The sequence below is a fragment of the Pelophylax lessonae genome (genome assembly GCF_965119305.1).
Source record: "Pelophylax lessonae genome assembly, chromosome: 8".
Taxonomy (NCBI): Eukaryota; Metazoa; Chordata; class Amphibia; order Anura; family Ranidae; genus Pelophylax; species Pelophylax lessonae.
The window spans coordinates 242,560,659-242,587,660 of record NC_138775.1 but is presented as its reverse complement, the minus strand read 5'-3'; the positions used below and the strand labels follow the sequence as shown (position 1 = coordinate 242,587,660).

At 45.9% G+C, this 27,002-nt stretch overlaps 1 protein-coding gene across 2 annotated transcripts in view; it reads right to left on the bottom strand.

The window, feature by feature from the left end:
• FAF1 (Fas associated factor 1) overlaps positions 1–27,002 on the bottom strand; it is a 515,086-nt gene that overhangs the window by 428,071 nt on the left and 60,013 nt on the right. For both annotated transcript variants that reach the window (XM_082265737.1, XM_082265738.1), the window contains exon 2: positions 7,502–7,570. In XM_082265737.1, the coding sequence (XP_082121863.1) occupies positions 7,502–7,570 (69 nt within the window). The remainder of the gene's footprint in view (positions 1–7,501; positions 7,571–27,002) is intronic.

Below are 27,002 nucleotides of genomic sequence, written 5' to 3'. Positions count from 1 at the left end.
TGAAATTCTGAAACCACTTTTGGTAGAAAGGATGGATTCGGACGAAGAACCACCTTATCTCTATGAACCACCAGATATGGGGAACGACAAGATAATGCGGCCAGTTCTGACACCCTGCGTGCAGAAGTGATAGCCACCAAGAAGGCCACCTTCTGGGACAACGTAGGTAGAGGAATCTCCCTAATATCTTCAAAGGGAGGTTTCTGAAGAACCGACAATACTAAATTAAGATCCCAGGGTGGTAACGGCGCGCGCACTGGCGGAGCCAGATGTCGCACCCCCTGGATGAAATTCCGCACCAAGGAATGAGTAGCCAAAGGCTTCTGAAAGAAGATAGCTAATGCTGAGACCTGACCCTTGATAGTGCTCAAGGCCAGTTTCTGCTCAACCCCTTGTTGCAGAAAAGCTAATATTCGACTAACCGAATAAGACCGTGGACGGAACCCCAGGAGGTTCACACCATGCAATGTAGGACTTCCATGTACGATGATAAATCTTTCTGGAAGTCGCTTTCCTTGCTTTAACTAGAGTAGGAATAACTGAAGCTGACAATCCCTTGTCCTTCAGCACCTGGGTCTCAATAGCCAGGCCGTTAAAGCCAGCGATCGTAAAGCAGGATGGAAGATCGGTCCCTGAGACAGTAGGTCCTCCCTGAGAGGAAGTCTCCACCAAGCTCGGCGAGGCCAGTCCGGAGCTACCAGGATTACTGGAATTCCTTCCTCCTCTATCCTGCGAAGAAGTCTTGGCAGTAACCCGAGAGGAGGGAAGGCATACATTAGCTAGTATTGCCCCCACGGGGAGATCAGTGCGTCTGCGGTCTCTGCTAGAGGATCGCGGGAGCGAGCCACGAATCTCTGTACTTTCCTGTTGAATCGTGATGCCAACAGATCCACATCCGGGGTGCCCCACCGTAGGCACAACTGGTGGAAAATTTCTGGATGGAGGGACCATTCCCCCTGATCCAGAGTCTGACGGCTGAGATAATCTGCCTGCCAATTCTCCACCCCCGGAATAAACACCGCAGAGATCGCTGGAACAAATCGTTCCGCCCAGCGAAGAATGCAAGCCACTTCTTTGGCCGCTCGGACACTCTTGGTGCCCCCCTGGTGATTGACATAAGCCACGGCCGTGGCGTTGTCCGACTGGATCCGAACCGGGCTGCCCTGGAGCTGCTCGGTCCAGTGAATCAGACAAAGTCTGATCGCTCTCAGTTCCAATACATTTATCGGCAACCTGGATTCTTCCAGGGACCAAAGTCCCTGGACAAATAATTGACCGAGAATTCCTCCCCATCCGGATAGACTGGCATCCGTGGTCACTATCGTCCAATATATTGGCAGAAATGACTTTCCCTGGCTGAGCATCGGAGACCGAAGCCACCAGACCAGAGACTCTCTGGTCTGTTTGCTCAATCGGATCCGATTGTCCAGGGATTCCGGATTCCGATTCCATCTGAGAAGAATCTCTTGCTGAAGAATTCGGGTATGGGACTGGGCAAATGGGACTGCTTCGAAGGAAGCCACCATCAACCCCAGAACCCTCATGCAAGTTCGAAGAGAAGACCAGCTGTTGGATAGTAACAACTGGACTGCTGATTGAATCTTCCGGAGTTTCCTTACCGGAAGGAAAACTCTTGACCTGACTGTGTCTAGAATTAGACCCAGATATTCGAGCCTCTGGGTGGGAACCAGAAATGACTTTTGCTGGTTCACCAGCCACCCGAATTCCTGTAAAGAAATTATAGTAATTTCTATGTTTTGTAGCAGGGTCTGAGGAGACTCTGCATGAAGCAGGAGATCGTCTAGGTAACCTAGAATCAATATGCCTCTTTGGCGCAGTAGTGCCAACATTGGGGCCAACACCTTCGTGAAGACCCGAGGAGCCGTGGCGAGACCGAAAGGTAACGCCACAAACTGATAGTGGTTCTCTTCTACGGAAAAGCGTAGAAACCGCTGATGTCCTGCGAAAATGTGAAGATAGGCGTCTTTGATGTCTATGGACGCTAGGACATCCCCTGGATGCAGGAAGGCTGCTACTGTGCGAATGGATTCCATCTTGAATTTCCTTATGTTGAGAAAGGAATTGAGTGCCCTTAAGTCCAGAATTGGACGCACTTTGCCCTCTTTCCTGGGTATTGTAAATAGGTTTGAATAAAACCCTTGAAAACGTTCTATCCAAGGAACGTGGACTACCACTCCTTGTTGTAGTAAATCCGTGACTGCTCTCCGCAGATCTTCTAAACGATCCGGGGATAGTCGGATATTGGAAGGGAAGAATCGCGCCGGTGGGAGAGATCGAAACTCGATCTTGTACCCTGACCTTATGACTTCGCAAACCCACTTGTCCGGGATTCTGGAAAGCCATGGATCCGGGAACCGGCGAAGACGTCCCCCCACCCCAGTTATGGGTGGGGGCGCACCTTCAGGCTTTGGACGATTTATCTTCAGGTCTGGAGGGGGCGGGCTTTTGCTTGCCCGACCAACGTCCCCTGAAGCCTCCTGAAGGAGCTTTGGAGGACTTAATTTTTTCACCCGCGGGACGAAAAAACTTTTTGTGAGCCGAGAAAGAAGGCCCTCGTCTTTGACGAGTTCCTTTACCCTTAACATTTTGCGGTAAAAAGGTGCTCTTTCCACCCGTGAGATCCTTAATGATCTCATCTAAGTTGGCTCCAAATAGACGCTCTCCTAAAAAGGGGATATTAGCCAATGCTTTTTTGGAACCTTGGTCGGCTAACCAACCTTTTAGCCACAGTGTACGCCTGAGAACCACTGCTGAAACTGATGCTCGCGCCAATAATGGAGTGGCGTCTAACGCCGCATCACACACAAACTGTAACCCCTGTATCATTTGTTCCAACAAATCTGATACCGCCTGAGGGACCTCTTCTAAGTCCCGGCGTAACCACTTGGTCCATTCAGTTACAGTCTGCGAAACCAGACCAATAGCAATTATTGGTCTGAAAGCTGATCCAATCAAGGAAAACATGGTGCGAGACATAGCTTCTATCTTGCGATCCACTGGATCTTTAAAAGACGGAGCATCTTCTAAAGGAATAATCGTGGCTTTATTCAATCTAGCAATTGGTGAATCCACCACAGGTGGTTCTGTCCATTTCTTAATGAGGGTTTCCTCAAACGGATAACGCCTGTTAATGCGTTTAGAAATAGCAGAGGTGCATTTTGGCAGACTCCATTCTTCTTTGATTGGATTGCCAAAACATTTGGGCAAAGGAAAAACCTTCGCCACTTTGATGCGTTTTTTAGTCCCAAAAGGGATTTCAGTTTCAGCTATTTCCGACGGAATACCCTGTAATCTTAAGGTTTCTTGAACAGATACAATGAGTGCGTTTACCAACGCTTCCTCTCGGGCTATGGCTGATGCCGAAACATCCTCCTCACTGTCTGAAGAGACAGTACCCGAGACACCAATCCCAGATGAAGTACCTGCAACTGCAGAAATAGGCTCAGATTCTGAATCCGAAGTTTCAGATAATAAGGGGTTAGGCGGGGGTCGCTTTCTTGCGCCCTGTCCCTGACAAGCCACTTCCACCCGGGACACAAAAGTTTCCATAATAGCTGACAAGGATTCAATTGTCAGTGGGGTGCTGGAGGATCCTGCAGACACCTCGAGGGGATCTGGTGGAGATACATGAGTGGCAGGGTCCATGTTAATTCAGGACACCTCTGCCAGAAAAAACAAAAAACTTTTTTTTTTTTTTTTTATGTGTCTCCCCCTAGCGCTATAGCGCCCCTCAGAGTACCTGCTTCTCGATCCCCACAGAGAGAGAGAGAGGGACCCCCAAGGCTCACCACCCGATGCAGAGAAGTTTCCAACCAACTGCAGTCAGCGTCTGTCTTTTACAGACTGGAAAGAGCTGTGTTCATTTTCCCGGGTAGAAGGACGTGGCTCCGCCCCCTGTGTACGCCTTCCGGCGTTCCCAGCTCTCCACGAGGTAGCTGGGCTCATCAAACATGGCCGCCCCCATACGGGAGACAATAGACTCCAAAAACATGGCGGCCGGCGTGACCTGAGGACATTCATGCACCCGGTCTACGGCAAAATGGCGGCGGACTGCCGAAATCGTTTTTCCCAGCAAATCCACCTGCATCTCTGCTAAGTGGCGGTTTATCGATCTGCAGGAGGTACACTACAATTAAGGTAGGATTATACCTCCTATGTCTGCTGTAATACTACAGTCTGCTGGGTAGAGTGTTAGCTCCCAAACCAAGTCCACTTCCCACCAAACACATACTGTATTTACAAGGGGGACTTTTAGTGTCAGATATATACTGACCATGTATGGAGGGGCCCATAATTCATACTGCCTCATAACGAGGAAAAAAGGGAACGTTTACTCACCATACCGAACCGACAGGCACCCTCTCTTCACAATACCCTCTCCACCGGGGTGGGGGGTTGTGGACCACTCCGGACGCCTCGACTCTCTGGTTCCTGGCGTCCAAGCGAGACTTTTAACTCTCAAGGTCAGTCCCTCCAATGGGACTCCGTCGCGGCCGACCCAGCGCAGAGCTCTGGTCTGCACGCGCTCGTAGGCAGAAACCGGGGTGACCACTGGATCTCAACATCCAGCCCGTCGCCCGGCCCCGCATACTTACTTGAATGTGTCGCGGCCGACCAAGCGCAATGCAATGGTCTGCGCGCGCTCGTAGGCCGGCTGGGGTGACCACTAGTGTCGCCCAGTCCGGCGTATTTGCTTGAAGATCTCACAGGAAAAAACACTGGAGAAAACTACCTAAAAAATATTTTTTCTAAAGAAAAAATCTTGCCAGGACCAAAAAGATCCCAGCAAGGAACTTAGGTCCTTACTCCTGACTAGACAGAAAAAAACTGATGCCTTGCAGCAGAGAGAGGGAGGATATACCCTCAGGGACTGCCCCTAAGGTGGAGCCAGAAAGTTTTTTCTTTCTGCCTAGTCCTGCTCCTGCGGAGACAACATAACCCAGTTCTTGTGAATCAAGAAGACTACGTCTGTCAATGAGCGACAGAGAAAAATACATTTCACTGCATTTAAAAAAAAACTAAACCGTGAAGTTAGCCCAATTTTTTTTCGTATATTGTGAAAGATGTCATACCGACTAAATAGATACCCAACATGTTACGGTTAAAAATTGCACACACTCGCTGAATGGAGACAAACTACGGTACTTAAAAATCTCCATAGGCAATGCTTTAAAAAATGTTTAACCACTTTACCTCCGCCCACAGTAATATTACTGCGGCAGAGTGGCTCGTTATAGTCTGACGACGTAGTACTACGTCATCAGACACTCCCCCTTCTGGGCGGCGCTTGCGCGCCGCCGGAGGCTCGCTCCCGCTGTTTTCGGTCACAGCGGGAGTCGGGCCAGGGGAAGAGCAGCGGCGATCGCCGCCGCTCATCCCCGATCGTCGGGGATCTAGTGTGGAGATCTGCCCGCCTGTGTAAACACAAGCGGGCGGATCTCCCAAGTGACAGGGAGTGACAGATCGGAGTGTTCAGCATAGCTGGACATCCGATCTGTCCCTGGCTCACTTAGCCCCCTCCCCCCACATACGTCAGTAAGCACCAGGCATACATTAACCCCTACCTCTCCAATAAAATTAACCCCTTCCCTGCCAGTGTCATTTTTACAGTAACAGTGCATATGTATAGCACTGATTACTGCAGTAATGTCACTGGTACCCCCAAAAGTGTCAAAAATGTCAGTCAAGGGTCCGATCTGTCCGCCGCAATGTCGCAGTCCCGCAAAAAAAAAAAAAAAAAAAAAAAATCGCAGATCGCCGCCATTACGCGTTAAAAAAAAAACCACCAAAAATGACAGAAATCTTTCCCTTTGTTAGTAAACGCAATAACTTTTGCGCAAACCAATCAAAATACGCTTATTGTGATTTTTTTTACCAAACATATGTAGCAGAAAACAAATTGGCCAAAAATGTAAAAAAAAAAATGGTTTTTACATCTTTTTTGGGGGGAATTTCATATAAAAAAAATGTTAAAAATATTGTTATTTTTTCAAAATAAACACTCTTTTTTTGTTTATAGCGCAAAAAGTAAAAATCGCACAGGTGATCAAATACCACCAAAAGAAAGCTCTGTTTGTGGGAAAAAAAAGGACATAAATTTTGTTTGGGTACGGCGTCGCACGACCGTGCAATTGTCAGTTAAAGTCGCACAGCGCCGAATCGCAAAAAGTGGCCTGGACGTAAGACAGCAAAATCCTCCGGTGGTAAAGTGGTTAAGGGCTACCAGTTTAGAGTTACAGAGGAGGTCTTTTTTCTACAATTATTGCGCTCCCTCTGGCGATCGCGGCAATACCTCACCTGTGACTTGAACACCGTTTTCATTTGCGGGCACGACTTACGTATGCATTTTCTTTCGTGTGCAAGCTCACAGGGACCAGGGAGATTTCCAATTTTTTTTTCTATTTATTTTATTTTTTTAACACTTTAAAAAAAAAAAAAATAATAATAATCATCGGTCATCGGATCACTTTTATTGCTGTCACAAGTAATGTTAACATCCCTTGTTACAGTAATAGACAGTGACAGGTACTCTTTATGGCAGGATCTAAAAGACCCCAGACCCCTCCACTGCACTTCAAGGTATTTAAAACGCCGAAACCATCATTTTTGAATACGGCCTTTTTTTCGAAAATAACAACATTGGCAGCCGAGTAAACCGGAAGTGACGTTGTGACGTCGCTTCCGGGTTACATGATCGGAGACCCGAACTAAGCTGAATCTGACTTTGTTCGGGACTCCAACCAGCCCAAGAATGTGCCGGCAGGTGGCTCGGGTCGCCTGGTGGGGCGGGAGACCCAGACCCAGGCTGAGCTGCATCGGCTGTTATCTCCTGAAAGCCGACCGCCGGCTATAAAAACCGGTAGCTGCAGACGACATCCCAGTACAACCACTTCTGCAAGCCGACGTACAGGTACGTCGGTTTGCGGGAAGTGGTTAAAAAAAAAAAAAAAAACAACAAACATCAGCTTTACATGTACAATACCTCTCCAGCATCCACTGGAAACAAACATATCAGTTATGTGTGGTTCCCTAAATTCTGGTTGGTTCCTATGAGTTATTGCACATTACTAAAATTTACATTTCATCATTTAATTCATTTAGGGTCCCATCACATGGGCTATGCGCCCGGCGGACTCCGCTTTGCTCAGCGAGGGATCGATTCGTTGATCCCCGCTGAGCAGGTGGATGACAGGTCCGTCTCTGCTCTCCTCAATGGGAGATCTGATGAAAACAGTCCGCCTGTCCATATTTTTATCCGATCCTCCAGCCGGATGCAAGATAGGGTTACCATCCGTCTGGATTTCACGGACCGGATTGGACTGGAGAGCAGCAGGAGTCAGCGGAGATGTCACCGCTGAAATCCGCTGCCCCATAGGGGTGCATGGAGCGTCCGATCAGGTCTGCCTGAAAGACTGAGAGGCGGACCTGATCGGAAAGCCCGTGTGAAAGGGGCCTTAAAAAATAAAAAATAAAAACTTACTAATAAATCCCAGTTGTTCTGTTCCAGCAGTGTGATAGCTTCATCAATATTCTCAATGCCAGTGCACGCCTGAAAGAGAAGAGAATACAAAGGGTTACAGCCGGTCGAACTCTCTAGTTTCATGCTGGCAGCAGAACTTTCGAAGTGCAGCAGAGATCCAGGTAATGTTTTACCAGTCTCTGAACTACATGTGAACTCTAGCTCCATACACCAGCACAGGGCGCCTAACACTTTCCAGCAAAAAAAAATAAAAAATCAAGACCGGATACTTTTTGAAGGAAAGTGTATTTTATATAATACTTATATATGTGTATATTGGTGTATTTTTAAAAGCACATATTTTATGGTATTATAAATGTATTTATCGGAGACCTTGCGTTAAAATTAAAGGCAAACTTGACTAAAAAAAAAAAAAATATTTGAGTATCATCTCTACTGCAATAAAACTTTGGACCCGCCTGTTCGCAAACTCCTTTAGAATGTGCATTGAGCTGCACATGCGTCTTGCTTATGGCATGCGCAAGTAGTTATGCTATCCCGGGCTGGCAGATCCGGAGCCAACAAGAATACTGAGCAAAGATGTCCGCATCAGAGAGGAAGCTCTCACAACTCATTGCTGGAGAAGAGGCAAGCATAGGGGAATTTAATTTAGCTTTAGGATCTGCTCAACCACGTTTTTCTTTTATTGTACGTTTTCACTTTTTTTTTTTTTTTTTAATAAAGCAATTTTCTTGCAAGGTGAGCTTAAAGTGGTTGTAAACCCACTTTTAGAACTTTTACCTATAGGTAAGCCTTTACTAAGGCTTACCGTATATACTCGAGGAGTATAAGCTGACTTTTTCAGCATGTTTTTTTATGCTGAAATAGCCCCCCTTGGCTTATACTCGAGTCATGGTCTTACTTACCTTTTCCCCAGTCACTGCGAATGCACCGCCCCCGCTCGGGAAAGCATGTACATGTTTGGCTATTCCCGGGCAGACGGCACATCTGTGAGACGGCGCATGCGCAGTGACATGTTGGTGCCGGGCGGCCCCATTTTTAAATGTAAGGCGGAAAGATAAGGGAGACTCCTCCACAGCCCCTGCATCTCCTCAGGAGGTGCAGTGCTGCGGGCATGGTACAGGAGATGCTCCTGTACCATGCCCGCAGCACTGCATCTCCTATACCATGCCTGTATCATCTGTGCCATGCCTGTACCATCTCCTGTGCCATGCCTGTATGATCTGTGCCATTCCTCTACCATCTCCTGTGCCATGACTGGACCATCTCCTGTACCATGTCCGCAGCCCCTGCACCATGCCCGCAGCCCCTGTTTTGGGTCTTATGGTGGTCCAGTTGGGTCAAGTAGCTGCTGCATTTCCCACCCTAGTCTTATATTCAAGTCAACAAGTTTTCTCAGTTTGTTGTGGTAAAATTAGGTGCTTCTGTTTATATTCGGGTTGGCTTAAAATCAAGTATATACGGTACAAAAAAAAGGAAAATCCCCCAGTGGTATGGGATTTTATATGCCACACGCACACTGAACAAGAATACCAACAGTATGTATATAAAATTCAATTTATTAGGTAACACATAACAAAAAATTACACAAACATGTATGTCTAAAGCAAAGTAGACACAACAATTAAAAAAAATTTGTTTTTAATTGTTGTGTCTACTTTGCTTTAGACATACATGTTTGTGTAATTTTTTGTTATGTGTTACCTAATAAATTGAATTTTATATACATACTGTTGGTATTCTTGTTCAGTGTGCGTGTGGCATATAAAATCCCATACCACTGGGGGATTTTCCTTTTTCTACCTATCGGGATAATGGCCACCCACACTGGGTATTGAGTGATAGGTCCTACCTATCCTATACGGTACCTATAGGTACTGTAAATATCTCCTAACCTTGCACTGTTTAGAAGATATTTACAATGTATGCAGCCGATGACGTCATCGGTGCATGCGCTCTGAAAGGCATGGCCACCCGTGCTGTTTCTTTAGAGCCCTGTGCCGTGACTGGCGGCTCCAGCGCGCATGCACAGGAGTGACGTCACGCGTTTCTGGCCAGTAATACAGCCGGAGTCCGCATACCCGGAAGGAAGACGAGCGAAGAGGAATGCAGCCGCCAGCAAGGACAACGCGGGCTTCGTTTCCAGGTAAGTGTCACATAATTACGCATTTACTTTGCAGGGAAGAAGGGAAAAAAAAAAAAAAAAGGAAGAGTTTACTTCTTCTTTAAAGTCACTAAATCCACATCATATAAAAACTATGAATAAAATGGTGTATTACATGCTGTTCATAGTCACTATAAGATTTGTTTTCTGTATTCTGCAAAAAAAAAATGGTCGATTCTGCTGCTCTCTAGCTTCACCTTCTGTCCATGTCCCCAATGCAGCTAGGTAGTTTGCAGCTGTGGTGGCAGCTCTGCACATGCTCCGTTTTTAGTGAGTGTCTATGCTGAGCATTTCCTCCCCATCACATCTGAGCAGCCCATGTGACTATAGAGAGTCACACATGTGGGCGTATAGCCGTATACACCGTGATAAATGACAGCCCTCTCCCTACTCTTCCATGCCAACTAACCAGCTAAAAACAATGTGGATGAGATATTACATGTAGATTAATGGAGGAATCATCTCCCTCTTATTCTAAGACACAGGTTGGAGGGGGGGGGGGGGGTGACACAGCCTGTGACTGGCAGAAATCCACCCACACCATGTTCTTTCCAAAAATAGTAAAGATCTGATTTTAAATATATATTTGTATGACAATTTAAAAAGGTTTATTGATATGATGTATTTTTACTCTATTACAAAGGCTGTTTTTTTATTTTGAACATGTGATCAGCAGCAGAGGACTAGAAGCTCCTCCTGCTTATGTTTCCCTGCAGACACGCTGGAGAAGAGCTGGGTCATGTGACTGCTGTATATCGATTAGAAAAAAGGTACTTCAATGTTTTATTTTTTTAATAAAATAACACATAAAGAGATAGCAAAGGCAATGTAAATGAAACAGTGTGTGTTTTGAATTACTTTAAGACCTTGTTCACTGGGCCTATCTAAGCATACATCCATGAAAAGTACGGTCTTCACCCACAGAAGATGCATAGGTATTCTGTGCATCTGCACGGCCTTAAAGTGGATGTAAACTCAGAAGGTTTTTTTTTATCTTAATGCATTATATGCATTACAATGAAAAGCCTTCTGTGTGCAGCAGCCCCCCTAATACTTACGCGAGTCCTATCTTGTTCCAGTGATGTGCACAAGTGTCTTCGCCGTTCGGGACTCTCCCTCCTGATTGGCTGACACACAGCAGCGGCGCCATTGGCTTCCGCTGCTGTCAAAGTCAGTTAAATAAAAAGAGAGGGGGGGTGGTGCTGAACTGTGGCTCAGTGTCTGAATGGACACACACAGCAGCAGCTCGGCTCTGGTGCCCCCATAGCAAGCTGCTTGCTGTGGGGGCACTCGACAGGTGGGAGGGGCCAGGAGCACAGAAGAGGATCCGGGCCACTCTGTGCAAAACCAACTGCACAGAAGAGGTAAGTATAACATGTTATTTATAAAGAAAAAAAAAAAAAGAGACTTTAGTATCACTTTAAAGTATTTTAGTATGTGCTTTTTACAAGGTTACATTCTGGTTTCTATATTTTTATTGATATATAAAAAAAAAAAAAATGAAGATTTGTTGATAAGTGCAGGAAGCTCTCATTGGCTCACTGCAGTTACCCTCTTCCTCATAACATCATTTTGCTAATGGATTAAATAAAGAAACGTGCCAGTACCACACATGTCATGGACATCTTTCACTTCATCTTTACTAACCATTCATTTTTATGCTCCATTCACACACATGCGAATCTGGATGCGTTTTGAACCACATCCGATTCACATGACGTGAATCAAATCAGCTTCCTATGGTGCCAGTTTACATACATGCGGTACAGCTGCAGTGCATATTAGCTATAAATTTTAAAAAAAAAGTGTCCAGTGCATTTTCTGATCAAATTGTAAACAAACACAAATTTGATCTGACAAAAAAAAAAAAAAAAAAAAAAAAAGCATACCATGCCCTTTTGGGTCTGATCTGGATTTTAAGGGGAACCCCACACCAAAAAAAAAAAAAAGAAAAAAAATGGCACCCCCTCCAAAATCCATACTTTAGGTCCAGTATAGGTCCGGTATGGATTTTAAGAAGAACCCCAATGCCTGGCAGGACAGGAAAAGGGGGGGGGGGGCAGGGACGAGTGCTATACTAGGCCACTGATGATGGTCTAGTATGATTTTTTTTTTTTTGGGGGGGGCCACAGCATTTTTTTTTTTTTTTTACATTCACCGTGTAATCCCACTGGTAGCTGATGAGTCATCCGTTGTTAAGGATGCGGCAGCCAGCCTTTTGGCCCGCTCCTTACCCAGCTAATGTTGAAGACATCAGTGCCCGCCATCGTCAAAAATTTGCATCTGAACACCATCTAAATCGCAGCTGGTCCACTGAAAGTTGCACTGGACATGTGTGAATCTAGCCTTAATGCTACCTATACTAGCAGCATTTAAAAATACATTTCACTTTTTCCTACGCAAGCATTTTGGTAGACAAAAGGCCATTTTTACATTTTTCTGAAATTCTTCTTTAATGTGCAAAATACACAGGAAACTTTGGCTATGCGACAGGAAATGAGTTAAGAAAAGATAGATTTTTCATACCCCCAACACCCTTTTAATTTTTTGTGCGCACAAAACTGTGAACTCCCTATTTGGTTTCCTTACTAATATTAAAACTAAAAAAAAAAAAAAAACACCACAAAACCCAATTTGTTTTTTGGATCTTCGGAATATTTTAGATTATCTTAAAGCATTCTTTTTCCACCTTTTTAACATGGAGGAATCCTAGAAATTGCTCAGGGAACCCCTGCTTAACAACCATGTGTACAGCTCATGGTACATTAGCGGGGTGGTTACTGGGAAGAATGCTCCTTACAATTGTTGTCATTGGGAATAATCCTCCCCTTGTATAAAGCTTAAAGCGGTAGTATACTCGAATGAAAAAAAAAAAACCCCTTCAAGACAAAGGAATAATGAGCTAGTATGCATCGCATACTAGCTCATTATGAAAAACTTACCTTAGAAAGAAGCCCCGACACGGACCCCCGGACACCGCTGTGGGAGCGGACATGATCCCTCGGCGTCTCTAATTTTCCGGCAATTTTCGGCAAGGAACTCTGAAGGTCCGCCAGACCTTCAGAGCGCATGCGCCGCACTCATCAGCGCCTGCATGCAGTGGTAATATCTCCTAAACCATGCAGGTTTAGGAGATATTAATTGTACCTACAGGTAAGCCTTATTATAGGCTTACCTGTAGTTAAAAGTCAAAAAAAAAAGCGGGATACTACCGCTTTAAGGCTCCCATCACACTAGCACAACTCCAAAGTTGCACAATTTCCAGTGCAACTTTTATCCGACTTTTCACTCAATGGACCTAAGATGCATCAAAAGTCAAATCAAAGTAGTGCAGGCACCTTTTCAAAATGACAGAGTTGAAGTCTGAATCCATTTCTGGAAAGAATGGCTACGACTTGTCGAGCGACTTGTCATGTCCAAAGGCACATGGCAAGTCGCACAACTGTGAATGGAGCCTAAAAGATTACTGTGGTCAGTGGTTACTTATCTGAGAGTCAGAAATTACACATTGTTTAAGAAACCCTCAGCATTTTCCTGGAGAAACCCTAGGGTTCCATTGAGCCCTGGTTGAGCAAGCCAGTCTTAAAGTGGTTCTAAAGGCTGAAGGTTTTTTTACCTTCATGCATTCGGTGTTCAGCATCTCCCCCAGCCCCACCCATTCTTACCTGAGCCAGCGATGTTCATGATAGCTTCAGCTGTATGGGCACTCTCTCTACTGCCAATCACAGCCATTGAGCCAATGAGGAGAGAGCAGGGGTGGGGCTGAGCAGCAGTTCAATGTGTCGTTTGAACACACAGAGCAGAGGCTCAGGAGCGAGCACACATCAGTGCCCCCAGGGCAAGCGGCCTTCTCTGGGGGCAGTTCTCGAGGGAAAAGATCCAGAGGGGTAGGAGCCAGGAGTGCTGGCGGGGGAACCGAATAGAAAAGGATCGGAGCTGTTCCGTGTAAAACCACTGCACAGGGCTGGTAAGTATAATCGGTTTGTTATTTTTTTTAAAAAGGAAGCTTTAAGAGGATACTCAAGTCTTTTTTGTTTGCACAGAAAAGCCCAGATCCTCCTCTTCTCAGGTCCCTCTTCGGTGCTCCTTGCCCCTCCCTCCTATTTAGTTGAGCCGAGCCAAAGCTCACTGTGTCCATTCAGAGACAGAGCCATGACCCCTGCCCTGCTCCCTCTCTCCTTTTATTAGTTCACTAAATTTGATTGACAGCAGCGGGAGCCAACTGGGCCGCACTGCCATCTCAGCCAATGAGGAAGTCTCAAGCACCCGAGACACTCGTTCAAAGTCGCTGGATCGAGATGGGCTCAGGTAAGTATTAGGGGGGATGCTGCACACAGAATGCATTAGGATGAAAAAAACCTGAGTTTACAACCACTTTAAAGTATATATCTGGGCAAAAAAAAAAAAAAGAATCATATTTAGTATATCTCTATAATGCTTTTACATGTCCCCATATTTTATCCCCCTAAAAAACTCCCCTTTCTCTAGAAATCTGGTGGGATCCTAACTTTCTGTCTAGGCTGACAACACAGTACCTTTTCTGAACTGGAATTCTAGCCAGCATTGCTAGCCCTGCCTGCTGGACTACAGAACTCCACCTATCCCCACCTCTCTTTAGACCACTTTATGTGGATTTCTTTTTTTTCCACAGAAAAACAATACTGCTGCCCTGATTCCTAAATTCCATCCCATAAACTGTATATAGGAAAGGGGCTTCAAAGAGATGTAGGTCCAGGGGATGAGACTACATATACTTTGAAGAGGACGTGAAAAAAAAAAAAAGCCCAGGGAGGAATACACTGCAGATATATACCATTATAGCAATACACCCCCAACTAACAGAAAGCCACTAGGTGCCAAGTCAACAACCCATACTCATTTAAGAAGACCATTGGAAACGTATAGTAACCCCTTGTGACTAATCAACTTTCATTGTTGTGACTGTTATGAGTCTGACTGCTTTAACCACTTAAGGACCAAGCATATTTCTGACAAGTCGGTATTTTCCGCTAGAAAATTACTTAAATCCCCCAAACATATATATATTTTTTTTTAGCAAAGACAACAGAGAATAAAATGGCGGTCATTGCAATATGTCACAGTATTTGAACAGCGGTCTTTCAAATGCAATTTTTTGGAAAGAAAATACACTTCACTGAAGTTTAAAAAACTAAACAGTTAGCCCAATATTTTTGCATATTGTGAAAGAGGATGTCACGTCCAGTAAATACCTAACATGTTACAGTTTAAAATTGCGCACACTTGTGGAATGGCAACAAACTACGGTACTTAAAAATTCCCATAAGTGAAGCTTTATTTTTTACTGGTTACCTGTTTTAGAGTTACAGAGGAGAGGAGGTCTTTTGCGCATATATATTATAAATTTTTTTCTCACTCTGACGATCGCGGCGATACCTCACGGTGATTTGAACACCGTTTAAATTTGCAGGTGCGACTTACATATGAGTTTTCTTTGGTGTGCAAGCACACGGGGACAGAGGCGCTTTGAACATTTTTTTTTTTTCCCTTATTTTTTTTTTTTTTTTAATGTCCATTTAAAAAAAATAAATAAAATAAATCTGATCACTTCCATTGCTGTCACAAGGAATGTAAACCTTACTTGTGACAGTAATAGGCAGTGACAGGTACTCTTTATGGAGGGATCTGGGATCTAAAACCCCAAATCCCTCCCCTGCACTTAAAAGTATTCAAAATGCCAAAATCTGTGTTTTTGAATACTGCCATTTTTTTAAAATTGGCGCCGTTGGCAGCCGAATAAACCAGAAGTGATGTTGTGACGTCGCTTCCAGGTTACTAAATCGGAGACCCGATCAAAACAGAATCTGGCTTTTTTCGGGACTCCAGCCAGCCGGCAGACACGCCCGGTGGGACGGGAGACTCGGGCAGAGAAGGCAGCAGGAGGGGGGACGTCCCCTCCAGCTCAGTGTGATAACGGCTGAGCAGCTGCTGAGCCCCATCGGTTATCATCACTAGAAAGCCGTCTGCCAGCTCTAAAAAACTGTACCAGTCTGGTACAACCACTTCTTCACACCGACGTACAGGTATGTCAGTTTATGGGAAGTGGTTATACTACTTTGGGTTACTGCACATTACTGCTCTTTAAACTGCCATATTAGGGATGCCCTGCACACATGGTTACATAGTTAGTCTGTTTGAAAAAAGACACAAGTCCATCTAGTTCAACCAATAAAAAAAAAAAAAACATTATACAATCCTAAATGCACAATCCTATACCCACTTTAAGGCTTTAAATGCCTTTACAGGTTACTTGTTTAGAGTTTCACAGGAGATCTGGTGTTAGAGTTATTGCTCTCACTCTGATGTTCGCGACAATACTTAACATGTGTGGTGGCATCACCATTTACATATGCGTGCGGGAGTAACGTATGCATTTGCATGTAAGCAGGTGGGACAGGGGCACTTTAAAAATGTTATTTTTTTTATTATTTATGTTACACAATTTTTTTTTTTGGATGAACTTTAATGCCATCACAAGGGATAAACAACATCCCTTGTGACAGCATGGGCAATGACAGGTCCTCCTTATGGACCTTATAGTGAATAACTGGACCTTATAGTGAATAATGGCACTTTTCCACTGCATAGAACCGTACCGGCTCGGCACGCTTTTGTGCTTTTCCACTGCGGTACCGCATGGTATAGGGTCGGAACGGTTCGGTACGGTACGGTATAGGTTTGCTTTTCCACTGCATGGAACCGAACTGTACGGTTCTGAAAAAACAGTACCTACTCGATTGTGGTTCCAACAGGTACCAAACTGGTACCATATCCCACAATCCTTTGCATGCAGTCACTTCTAGCCACTGATTGGTCAGAGAATCACACCCACCCCGTTGTTATCCCACCCACTTAACTTTAGTACTACTTTAGTGGAAAAGCCAACCTATACCGTACCGTACCGTACCGTACCGACACTATACCATGCGGTACCGCAGTGGAAAAGAAAACCGGGCCAAGCAGGGCCGAGTAGAGCCGAGCCGATACTTGCAGTGGAAAAGTGCCATAACTAAACAAGTTCACTATATGGACCCCTTATACATGTTGATCATATCCCCCAACACGGCCAAACTCAAGAAGCAAGCTTCAACTTAAAGTAGTTGTAAATATACTACAATACCCAGTGAAGTGACAGGCCTCAGGTGATACACAAGAGATAAAAAAAAAAAAAATAATAAATCTTCCTATACAACTTGAACCTGTTTATCTGCAGTCTTCTCTACATCTACCCCCTTCCCACCCTACTCCAGACCATGGTGATCAGCATTTGTTGCCCCTTACCTTCTGAAGTCAGATATATTCATGAGCCTGGGTCCAGGGAACCACAAGTCCAGCGGTGCAAAAGTTGCCGGAGATACAGTAGTTGGTCCACTGCCACCCCCCCTGTGATGACATCAGCCCTGTCTTACTCATATTCTAATACAGTATTCGTCTATTGTTGCTCTTGTCTTATATCTGGGGAGCAATATTTATAAATGTATACTGATATTTTACATGTACTTTTAGTTTCTGTACCACTTTACTTCTTCTGTTATATTGAAAAACTTTAATACAATCTCAGTAAAAGAACACCATTCCTTCAGTCAAGCACGGAGGTGGAAATATGATGCTTTGGGGCTGTTTCTCTGCTAAAGGTACAGGCCAACTTTGCCACATTGAGTGACCAATGGACGGGGACATGTATTGTAAATCTTGAATGAGAACCTTCTTCCCTCAGCCAGAACACTGAAGATGGGTCGAGAATGGGTCTTCCAGCATGACAATGACCCAAAACATACCGTCAAGGCAAAGGAGTGGCTCAAGAAGAAGAACATTAAGGTTATGGAGTGGCCTAGCCAATCTCTAGACCTTAATCCTATAAAAATATAAAAAAAAATTATGGGAGGGAGCTGAAACTTCGAATTGCCAAGCGACAGCCAGGAAACCTTAAGGATTTAGAGAGGATCTGTAAAAAAGAGTGGATCAAAATCCTTCCTCAGATGTATGCAAACCTGGTAACCAACTATAAGAAACTTCTTACCTTCGTGCTTGCCTACAAGGGTTTCTCCACCAAGTCATATTTTGCTTGGTGATCAAATACTTATTTTACTCACTGAACTGCAACTTAATTTAAGGCGTTTGTTTTATATGTTTTTTCTGGATTTTTGGTTGATATTCTGTCTCTATCATTTAAAATACACTTATGATATAAATGAAAGACCCTTCCTTTGTAAGTGGGCAAACTTACAAAATCTGCAAATAATAATTTTTCCCACTGTATAATGGCACCCATTGTCAAAGTTTACTAGTATCCCAAAACAAGTCCCCGGTCACAATACAGGTAATCCAACTTATTGAGTATTTTTGTTTCTTTTGGCTGGATTCACACAGTTGCTGGATGCAAATGGACATCCACTGTCCGGGTAGTACTCCCCCTTGCTATAAACTGGTAAGCAGGTCTCTGGAAGGGACACACAGACAGCAGCGGTCTATAGCACATATAGTTTAGACAGCTGTACCTCACTGCCACCCACCGCACACATATAAACTGAACTGTCGGATTAAATCCCCGCCTTGGCCTACTTGTTGAAAAATCAATTGGCAAAGATTAGGTCTGCCTGCCAAGCGCCTCCTTTAGGGCCACCATGTGAATTCAGACTTTAAAAGGGGGTACATATATGAATTTAGATGCAATTATCCTTTATACATACATATTCGCCAGTACAGAAAGGAGTCCTTGGTGTGCTGGCATATATGTATCTGTGATAGATCCAGTGACCAGCTGGTGATCGCTGCAGCACCCACAACTGATGTGCCTATATCCAGGAAGGTGCACGATGGGAATATGAACTATTCGCAATTATCCTTTAACCACTTGCCGACCAGTCACGTTGACTGTACTATGGCAAAGTGGCTCGATTCCGTCCAGCGACGTAGTACTTAGTCGCTGGACTCCTCCCCTTCTGGGCGGCGCTCACGCACCGCAGGAGGCTCTCTCCGGCTGTGTTCAGTCACAGTGGGAGTCGGGCCAGGGGAGGAGCAGCGGCGATCGGTCACTTAGGAGAACCGCCCGCTTGTCTCCTAAGTGACAAACAGAGAGATTGCAGGGTTCAGCATAGCTGAACATGCGATCTGTCCCTGTGTCACTCAGTCACCTCCCCCCACACACGTTAGTAAGCACCAGGCATACATTAACCCCTCCCTCTCCAATAAAGTTAACCCCTTCCCTGCTAGTGTCATTTTTACAGTAACAGTGCATATTATATATATATAGCACTGATTACTGCAGTAATGTCACTGGTACCCCCAAAAAAGTGTCCAAAATGTCAGTCAAGGGTCCGATCTGTCCACCGCAATGTCGCAGTGCCTCAAAAAAAAAAAAAAAAAAAAAAAAAAAACGCAGATCGCCGCCATTACTCGTTAAAAAAAAAAAAACCACCAAAAATGACAGAAATCTTTCCCTTAGTTAGTAAACGCAATAACTTTTGCGCAAACCAATCAAAATACGCTTAATGTGATTTTTTTTTACCAAACATAGGTAGCAGAAAACAAATTGGCCAAAAATGTAAAAAAATTTAGGTTTTTACATTTTTGGGGGGGGGGGGGGGGATTTCATATAAAAAAATGTGAAAAATATAATTTTTTCAAAATGTACGCTCTTTTTTTGTTTATAGTGCAAAAAGTAAAAATCGCACAGGTGATCAAATACCACCAAAAGAAAGCTCTGTTTGTGGGAAAAAAAGGACGTAAATTTCGTTTGGGTACGGCGTCGCACAACCGCGCAATTGTCAGTTAAAATTGCACAGTGCCGAATCGCAAAAAGTGGCCTGGACGTAAGACAGCAAAATCCTCCAGTGGTAAAGTGGTTAAACACCATAATGATTGTTTCTACCTATCTGTTCCCAAAATGCAATAGTTAAAAAAAAAGAATCCAACACAAAAATAAGAGCAAAGGGAAAAAGAAAAGTGCAAAAAGAAGGAGAACAGAGGATAATCATTTCAATTTCAAACAGCCTTCAGGGCCAGATCCTTAAAGTTCATAGATACAAACTGCCAACCTCCGAAAACAAAAGGTGTACTGTGTGCAGACATCAGAACGCACATCGCTCTCCAAGAAACGCAGCCTGTTCTGTAAAACGAACCGACTTATCACTGAGCGGCTAAAAAGACATTATCAGCTCCATGAGACAGAAGCGAGTCAGAAGGACAATCCTTAGGGCCGTTCCCTCACACGGTAGTAAATCACAAGACAGGAGACAGTGAACAAATGCTTCACACGTCTATCATTACACAACATAACACCCTAGAGCCATTTCATACCCGACAAGTGGCTTCGCTTATCCTGCAAATCCAACTGACAAACTAGGAAAAAATCCAGTCTCAGAAAAAATTAAACATATAATCTTCTCATCTTTTCAGCTAAAGCTGTACTTTATACTACATTAATCTGTAGTACATCCTAATGCTAAATTAAATAATGGCTACAAAAGAAAGCTAGGTATGAAAGCTCTTATTTCATACTGGAAACTGACAAGGTGGCTTTATAATGGAAACATGCACATACACCACCTGACCACTTGGAGGAGGTACAGGCCAAAACAAAATTAATAAATAAAATTAGGGGGGGGGGGGGGGGAGAAATATGAGATGCACAAGCTAAGGTCAATCTAAACATGCTAGTCAACTGGCCGTTTCAGGATTCCTAGATTTGCCTAGTCACTGACCTAAACAAGCACAAGTCAGAACTCTCAATTTGAAAACTAGTTAAAAGTAGACCTGCACAACAGCCAGCTGACAACCAATGGTACACACTATTTTTTGTTTAGAATAGGCTTCAATTAAAGTGGTTGTAAACCCATCTTTATAACTTTTACCTACAGGTAAGCCTTTAATAAGGCTTACCTATAGGTACTATAAATATCTCCTAAACTTGCACCCTTTAGGAGATATTTACATTGCATGCAGCCAATGACGTCAAAGACGCATGCGCTCTGAAGAAATCGCCGCCCTTGCCATTCCTTCAGAGCCCTGTGCCATGACCGACGGCTTCCGTGGCTCTGGCCACTAAAACAGCCGGAGTCCACAGACCCGGAAGGAAGACAGGCGAAGATGGATGCGGACACCAGCCAGACGACCAAGTTGCCGCCCTGCAAACTTGTATCAATGACGCCTGATAGGGAAACGCCCATGAAGCACTCAGCGCCCTAGTAGAATGCGCCTTCACAAGGAAAGGTGGAACCTGACCCTTCAGCGAGTAAGACAATCACCGTCTGCCTGATCCAACTAGAAATAGTCGCAGCAGACGCAGCCAATCCCTTTTTAGGTCCTTCCGTAAGGACAAAAAGAGAATCTGATTTCCTGATTCAGTAGCTGCCAGGTGAACCCTGATTGCCCGAACCACATCCAAAGAATGCAAAGCAATTTCCTTGGGATGCTTGGGATTAGGACATAAAGAAGGCAGCGCAATGTCTTCATTTAGATGGAAATCAGAAACCACCTTAGGACGAAACGACTGACTAGGTCGAAGTACCACTTTATCTCGGTGAACCACCAAATAAGGCGATTGGCAGTAAAGCGCCGCCAATTCTGATACACTGCGAGCAGAAGTAACAGCAACCAAAAAGGCAACCTTCTGACACAAAGTAAGCAGAGAAATCTCCCTGTTTTCCAAAAGGAGGTGGTTCCCTCTTTTCCACTAAAATACTTAGGCCCCTTTCACATTGCTCTGTAGCAAAAATAGAATTTTTGTAAGAACTTACCGTAAAATTATTTTCTCTGAGTCCTCTGACAGTCGCAGCCCGTTCAGATGTTCTTCACTATTGGGTAATGGCGCCCTCTGCAGGAGCAGGCTAGGTAGTGAAAACTTGACCAAAAAAAAGAGTTAAACAAAGACACACCTTTAGGGGGCTGTCCCTCTCGACATTACCCTCAGCCATTCAGTACTGCTCTTCAGTTTTGTAGCAAGCAGTATAGGAAGACAACGAACCCCAAAATAGAGGAGCGGGGGCTGCGACTGTTATGTTCTTACAAAAATTCTATTTTCTCTTATGTCCTCTGACAGTCGCAGCCCGTTCAGATGTTCTTCACTATTGGGACGTCCCAAAGCAGTGCAGGTGTGAGGGGTGGGAAAAGACGCAACCAAGAACGGCGACACGTCAACAAAGCCAGAGAAAACTGAGCCAACAGGTCAACAGAAGCTCAACGGGAGTTAACCCCATGAAGAGAAAAAAACATGTCTCTTCAACAAACCGCAGCGCTTAAAACCTGCAGCCAAAGGAAGCATCCGAGGATGCCATCACTTCAAGCTTGTAGAATTTTGTGAAAGTGTGCATAGATTACCAGGTCGCCACCTTGCACACCTGAGCCACAGAAGCTTGATGGCGAAAAGCCCAAGAGGCACTCACAGCTTTAGTAGAATGTGTCCTCATAGGAAAAGGAGGCACCTGACCCTTCAGTGAATAGGGGTGAACAATAGTCCGTCTGAACCATCTGGAAATGGTTGCAGTGGATGCAGCCGAACCCTTCCGAGGCCCCTCAGGAAGGACAACCAGAGAATCAGACTTCCTAAAAGACTCCGTGGCTGACAGCTAAACCATGATCGCCCCGGACCACATCCAATGAATGCAAGGCAAACACCTTGTGATGCTTGGGCTTCGCACAAAGCAAAGGCAACACAATATCCTAGTTGAGGTGGAAATCCGACACCACCTTAGGGAGAAAAGACTGAGTTGGTGGCAGGACCACTTTATCCCTATGAACAACCAGATAAGGCGAACGGCAAGACAGAGCCGCCAGATCAGACACTCTACGAGCCGAGGTGACAGCAACCAGAAAAGCTACTTTCTGGGACAGCACAGGCAGAGAGATTTCTCTGATGTTCTCAAAGAGAGACCGTTGAAAAACGGACAAGACCAAATTCAGGCCCCACAGAGGCAAAGGAGCCCTCTGCGGCGGAGCCAGATGACGCACCCCTTGAATAAAAGGTGCGAATCAGGGAGTAAGACGCTAAGGGAAGCTTGAAGAAATTGGCTAAGGCCGACAACTGACAACTAAGCTTTGATCGAGCTCAGCGCCAAACGCTGTTCCACACCTTCCTACAGGAAGGCCAAAACCCTCGCCACCAAAAAGGAGCGAGGATGAAACTCTCGCGACTCACACCAGGTAATATAAGCCCTCCAGGTACGATGGTAAATCTTCCTGGGAGGTAGCCTTCCGAGCTCGCAGCAAGGTAGGAATGACAGCATCCAAGAGACCACTGCCTCTCAACATCTGGCTTTCAACAGCTACGCCGTTAAAGCCAGAGACCGTAAGGCAGGGTGGAAGATCGGCCCTCAAGACAGCAGATCTTCACTGAGAGGTAGCCGCCAGGGAGGCTCTATGACCATCTGCATGAGGTCCGCATACCAAGACCGACGAGGCCAGTCTGGAACTACCAGAATTACCTGCACCTGTTCCAACGCCAACCTACAGGGGAACCTGGATAACAGTTGAATCGAAGGGAAGGCGTAAATCAGCCGATACCGGTGCCAGGGCACCACCAACGCGTCCGTGGCGTCCGCCAGAAGATCTCGGGCCCTGGCCACGAACCTTCCCACCATTTTGTTGAGACAAGATGAGAACAGATCAACGTCCTGGGGTCCCCCACCGGGCACACGGGGGCAAAACACCTCCGGATGCAGGGACCATTCCCCCTGATCCAAGGACTGATGACTGAGATAGACGGCCTGCCAGCGCTCCACTCCCGGAATGTGAACAGCGGAGATAACTGGAACGTGTGCCTTGGCCCAAGTCAGAATCTCAGCCACTTCCTTGGCCGCCCGGCACTCCTGGTGCCCCCTTGGTGATTGATGCAAGCCACAGCTGTGGCATTGTCGGTTTGAACCCCAACTGTGTGACCGTGCAACCAAGTCGCCCAATGGAGCAGGCAGAGTTTGATCACCCTGAGCTCCAGAAGATCTATGGTGATCACTGTCCACAACAGGGGCAGAAAAGGCTTGCCCTGGCTCAGAGCGGTGACAGAAGTCACCACGAAAGCTCCAACCTTGTGAGACGGCTCTAACATATCTTCCTGTCCAGGGACCGTGGATCCTTGTGTCATCTGGCAGGAATCTCTGCTTGCAGAGTCCTTGTGTGAAACTGGGCAAACGGGAATCGCCTCGAAAGCTGAAAACATCAGCTCCAGGGACCTCATGTAGGTCCGTAGAGGAGAGATTGTTGTCCCAGAGGGACCTGATCTCGCCCTGTAAAGTCCAAAGTTTGTACTCCGGGAGAAACTTTTGTCTGAGTGGAGTTCAAGACCATGCCCAGGTAACTCAGACAGACTGACGGGGTCAGCGGCGACTTCTGGAAATTGATGCTCCACCCAAACTTTTTGAGCGTCTGAACCGTGACCGTCAGATCACTTAACAGAGTGGCATACAAGCTTGCCCTCAACAGGAGGTTGTCCAGATAACCGATGACCGCAATCCCCCTTTTGCGCAGCAAAGCCGCCACCGGGGCCAAAACCTTGGTGAATACCCTGGGAGCCGAAGCTTACCAAAGGGTAATGCCACAAATTGAAAATGGTCCTCTGCCACCGCGAAACAAAGAAACCGCCGATGACCCTCGTAGACAGGGATGTGCAGATACGTTTCCTTTTAAGTCAATGGAGGCCAGAAAATCTCCTTGCTTTAAACGCCACCACCATCCAGAAATTTTGCACCCGCGCAAAGCGGTTCATAGACTTGAGGTCCATAATCGGACGCACTTTGCCCTCCTTTCTGGGCACTGTGAACAGGTTGGAATAGAACCCGCGATACCTGTCCCGCTGAAGGACTGGTATAACAACTCTTTGGGCAAGAAGATCTTGCACAGCCCCCTTGAGATCTCGTAAACGATCAGGAGACAGACGGATATTTGATGGAAAGATCCTGTCTGCGGGGCGAGATCGAAATTCGATCGTGTACCCCGAACGAATCAGTTTGTGAACTCCCTTGTCCTGAATTTGGGACAACCTGGGTTCCTGAACAAGACACAGACGTCCCCCCACCTCGGAAACGGGTGAGTGTGTCCCGGCAGGCAGAAGAAGACTGGGCTGCAGCACCAGACTTACCGGTCGTGGGCTCACCAGACCAGGACTACTAGTCACCGCCAGAGGCCTTGAAGGATTTTCCGTTGTCCTGCGCATCTGAGGCACGAAGGGGCCCCCGATAAGCCTTGAAGGAAGGGCCCAGCCACGCACGGGTTGAGTAACCGTGTGCGGCTCGGGGCAGGAGGGTACTCATACCCCCCTGTGAGACCCTTGACAACCCCAGGAAGGGATATCATACACAATCTGCTTGGAGGCATGGTCAGCCAACCAGCTCTTCAACCCAAACCATGCAGCGGAGCGCAACCCCCACCGAAGATAAACCTTGCGACCAGAGGAGCCTCGTCCAGGGCCGCGTCACACAGGAACACCATGGCTCGGGCCATACGTTCCACCAGGGCAATAAGAGTCAGAGAGACCAACTCCAACCCCCAAGTTGCGTATAAGCACCTTGACCCATTCCGTATCTGTGAAACCCGCACGGAAGCGAACAAAGGCATGAGGGGGGAGCCAGCCACCAAATAAATATGGCGGGAAACAGACTCCACACACCCATCCATCGGGTCATTAAACACCGGGGAGTCCTCCACGGGCACCACCGTGGAGTTATTCAATCTGGAAACAGTGTGGTGAATCCCATGTGACACCGTCTGCAAAAGGAAAACGGCATTGAAAAACCGCTTAGGCACCGCCAGCGTGAGCTTAAAGCGGCGCCACTGTACGTTCACAATGTTGTGAAAACCCCTCGGGACAGGGGGAAACCTGACCCGACAGAAAACCCGCTAACCGGACTGGGTGGGCTCATCATGCAAAATCGAAATTGAAAATCTTAAAATTTTTCTGACAGAGTGAATAAGCAACTAAAGCGCATTCCTGCGCTGTGGCGGAGGAGGACCCCTCCACCTCCCCTACTAAGTGTGTAGGAGGACGCTGTCTGTGGCAACCACATCAGGCTCTGAAGTAGATGACCGAGAGGGCACCGGCCGGTACTGAACCATACACTGACATTTGTAGCAATGGCTGCAGGTAAAGGTGCAGCGGAAAGGTGCTCCACATGTTCCGGAAGCGCAAAAAATAGATCAGCAGGGAAAAAGTTAACCTAGGACTCATTTTGGCAGTAATACAAAAAAAGGGACACTGGCCCTTTAAAAATCGGCAAGTTCACGGTCCGCACAGCGATTCCGCAACTGCCGCCATTGTTCTCCTTTACAATGATAGATTAACTGAGGGAGCAGTGGATTTTTGGAAAAAAAAAACACCCAAAATGCATTTAAAACACCCAAAATGCATTTAAAACCCCCAAATGACAGACACATGAAAGTGAAAACGCCCACCCCTGCAGTAACTGAAGATGGATGAAGGAAGTGACATCATCCACTAGAGGCCAACAGTGCCCTGAGCCACACAAAAATGGATGCCAATATAAGTCAATGGGGGGGAAAAAAAAGCACAGGGAAAATGGCCGCCGCCCTTACTAGGCGGCTGCCCACATCCAAGATGGCGCTGGAACCGACTCAAAACACAGCAAAAAAATGGATTTTTGTAAGATCTTACCGTAAAATCCTTTTCTCTTAAGCTCATTGACAGACGTAGTCTTCTTGATTCTCAAGAGCTGGGTTATGTTGTCTCCGCAGGAGTAGGACTAGGCAGAAAGACAAAACGTTCTGGCTCCACCTTAGGGGCAGTCCCTGAGGGTATATCCTCCCTCTCTCTGCTACAGGGAATCAGTTCTGTTCTAAAGCAGTAACAGAGAATTTAACCCAACCCAACTCAATGATAGAGGGGCGGGTACTACGTCTGTCAATGAGCTTAAGAGAAAAGGATTTTACGGTAAGATCTTACAAAAATCCATTTTTCTCTATCGCTCATTGACAGACGTAGTCTTCTTGATTCTCAAGAGCTGGGACATCCAGAAGCAGTGCCACAAATGAGGGGTGGGATTGACAAAATCAAATCCAATCTAGAAGGCCCAACCGGTGCCAAACTAGAAGTTTTAAAGGCTCATTATAAACAAAGAATGAGACTAAAAGAAAAATTTCCAACGGAAAAAAACCCTCGAGGTAGACCACTAGTCTCCTCAAATTGCGGCCTGCAAAACCTTGCGGCCAAACGAGGCATCAGACGATGCCATTACATCAACTTTATAATGTTTTGTAAAGGTATGCACCGACGACCAGGTAGCCGCCTTGCACACCTGGACCACTGACGCCTGATGGCGAAAGGCCCATGACGCACTAAGCGCCCGAGTGGAG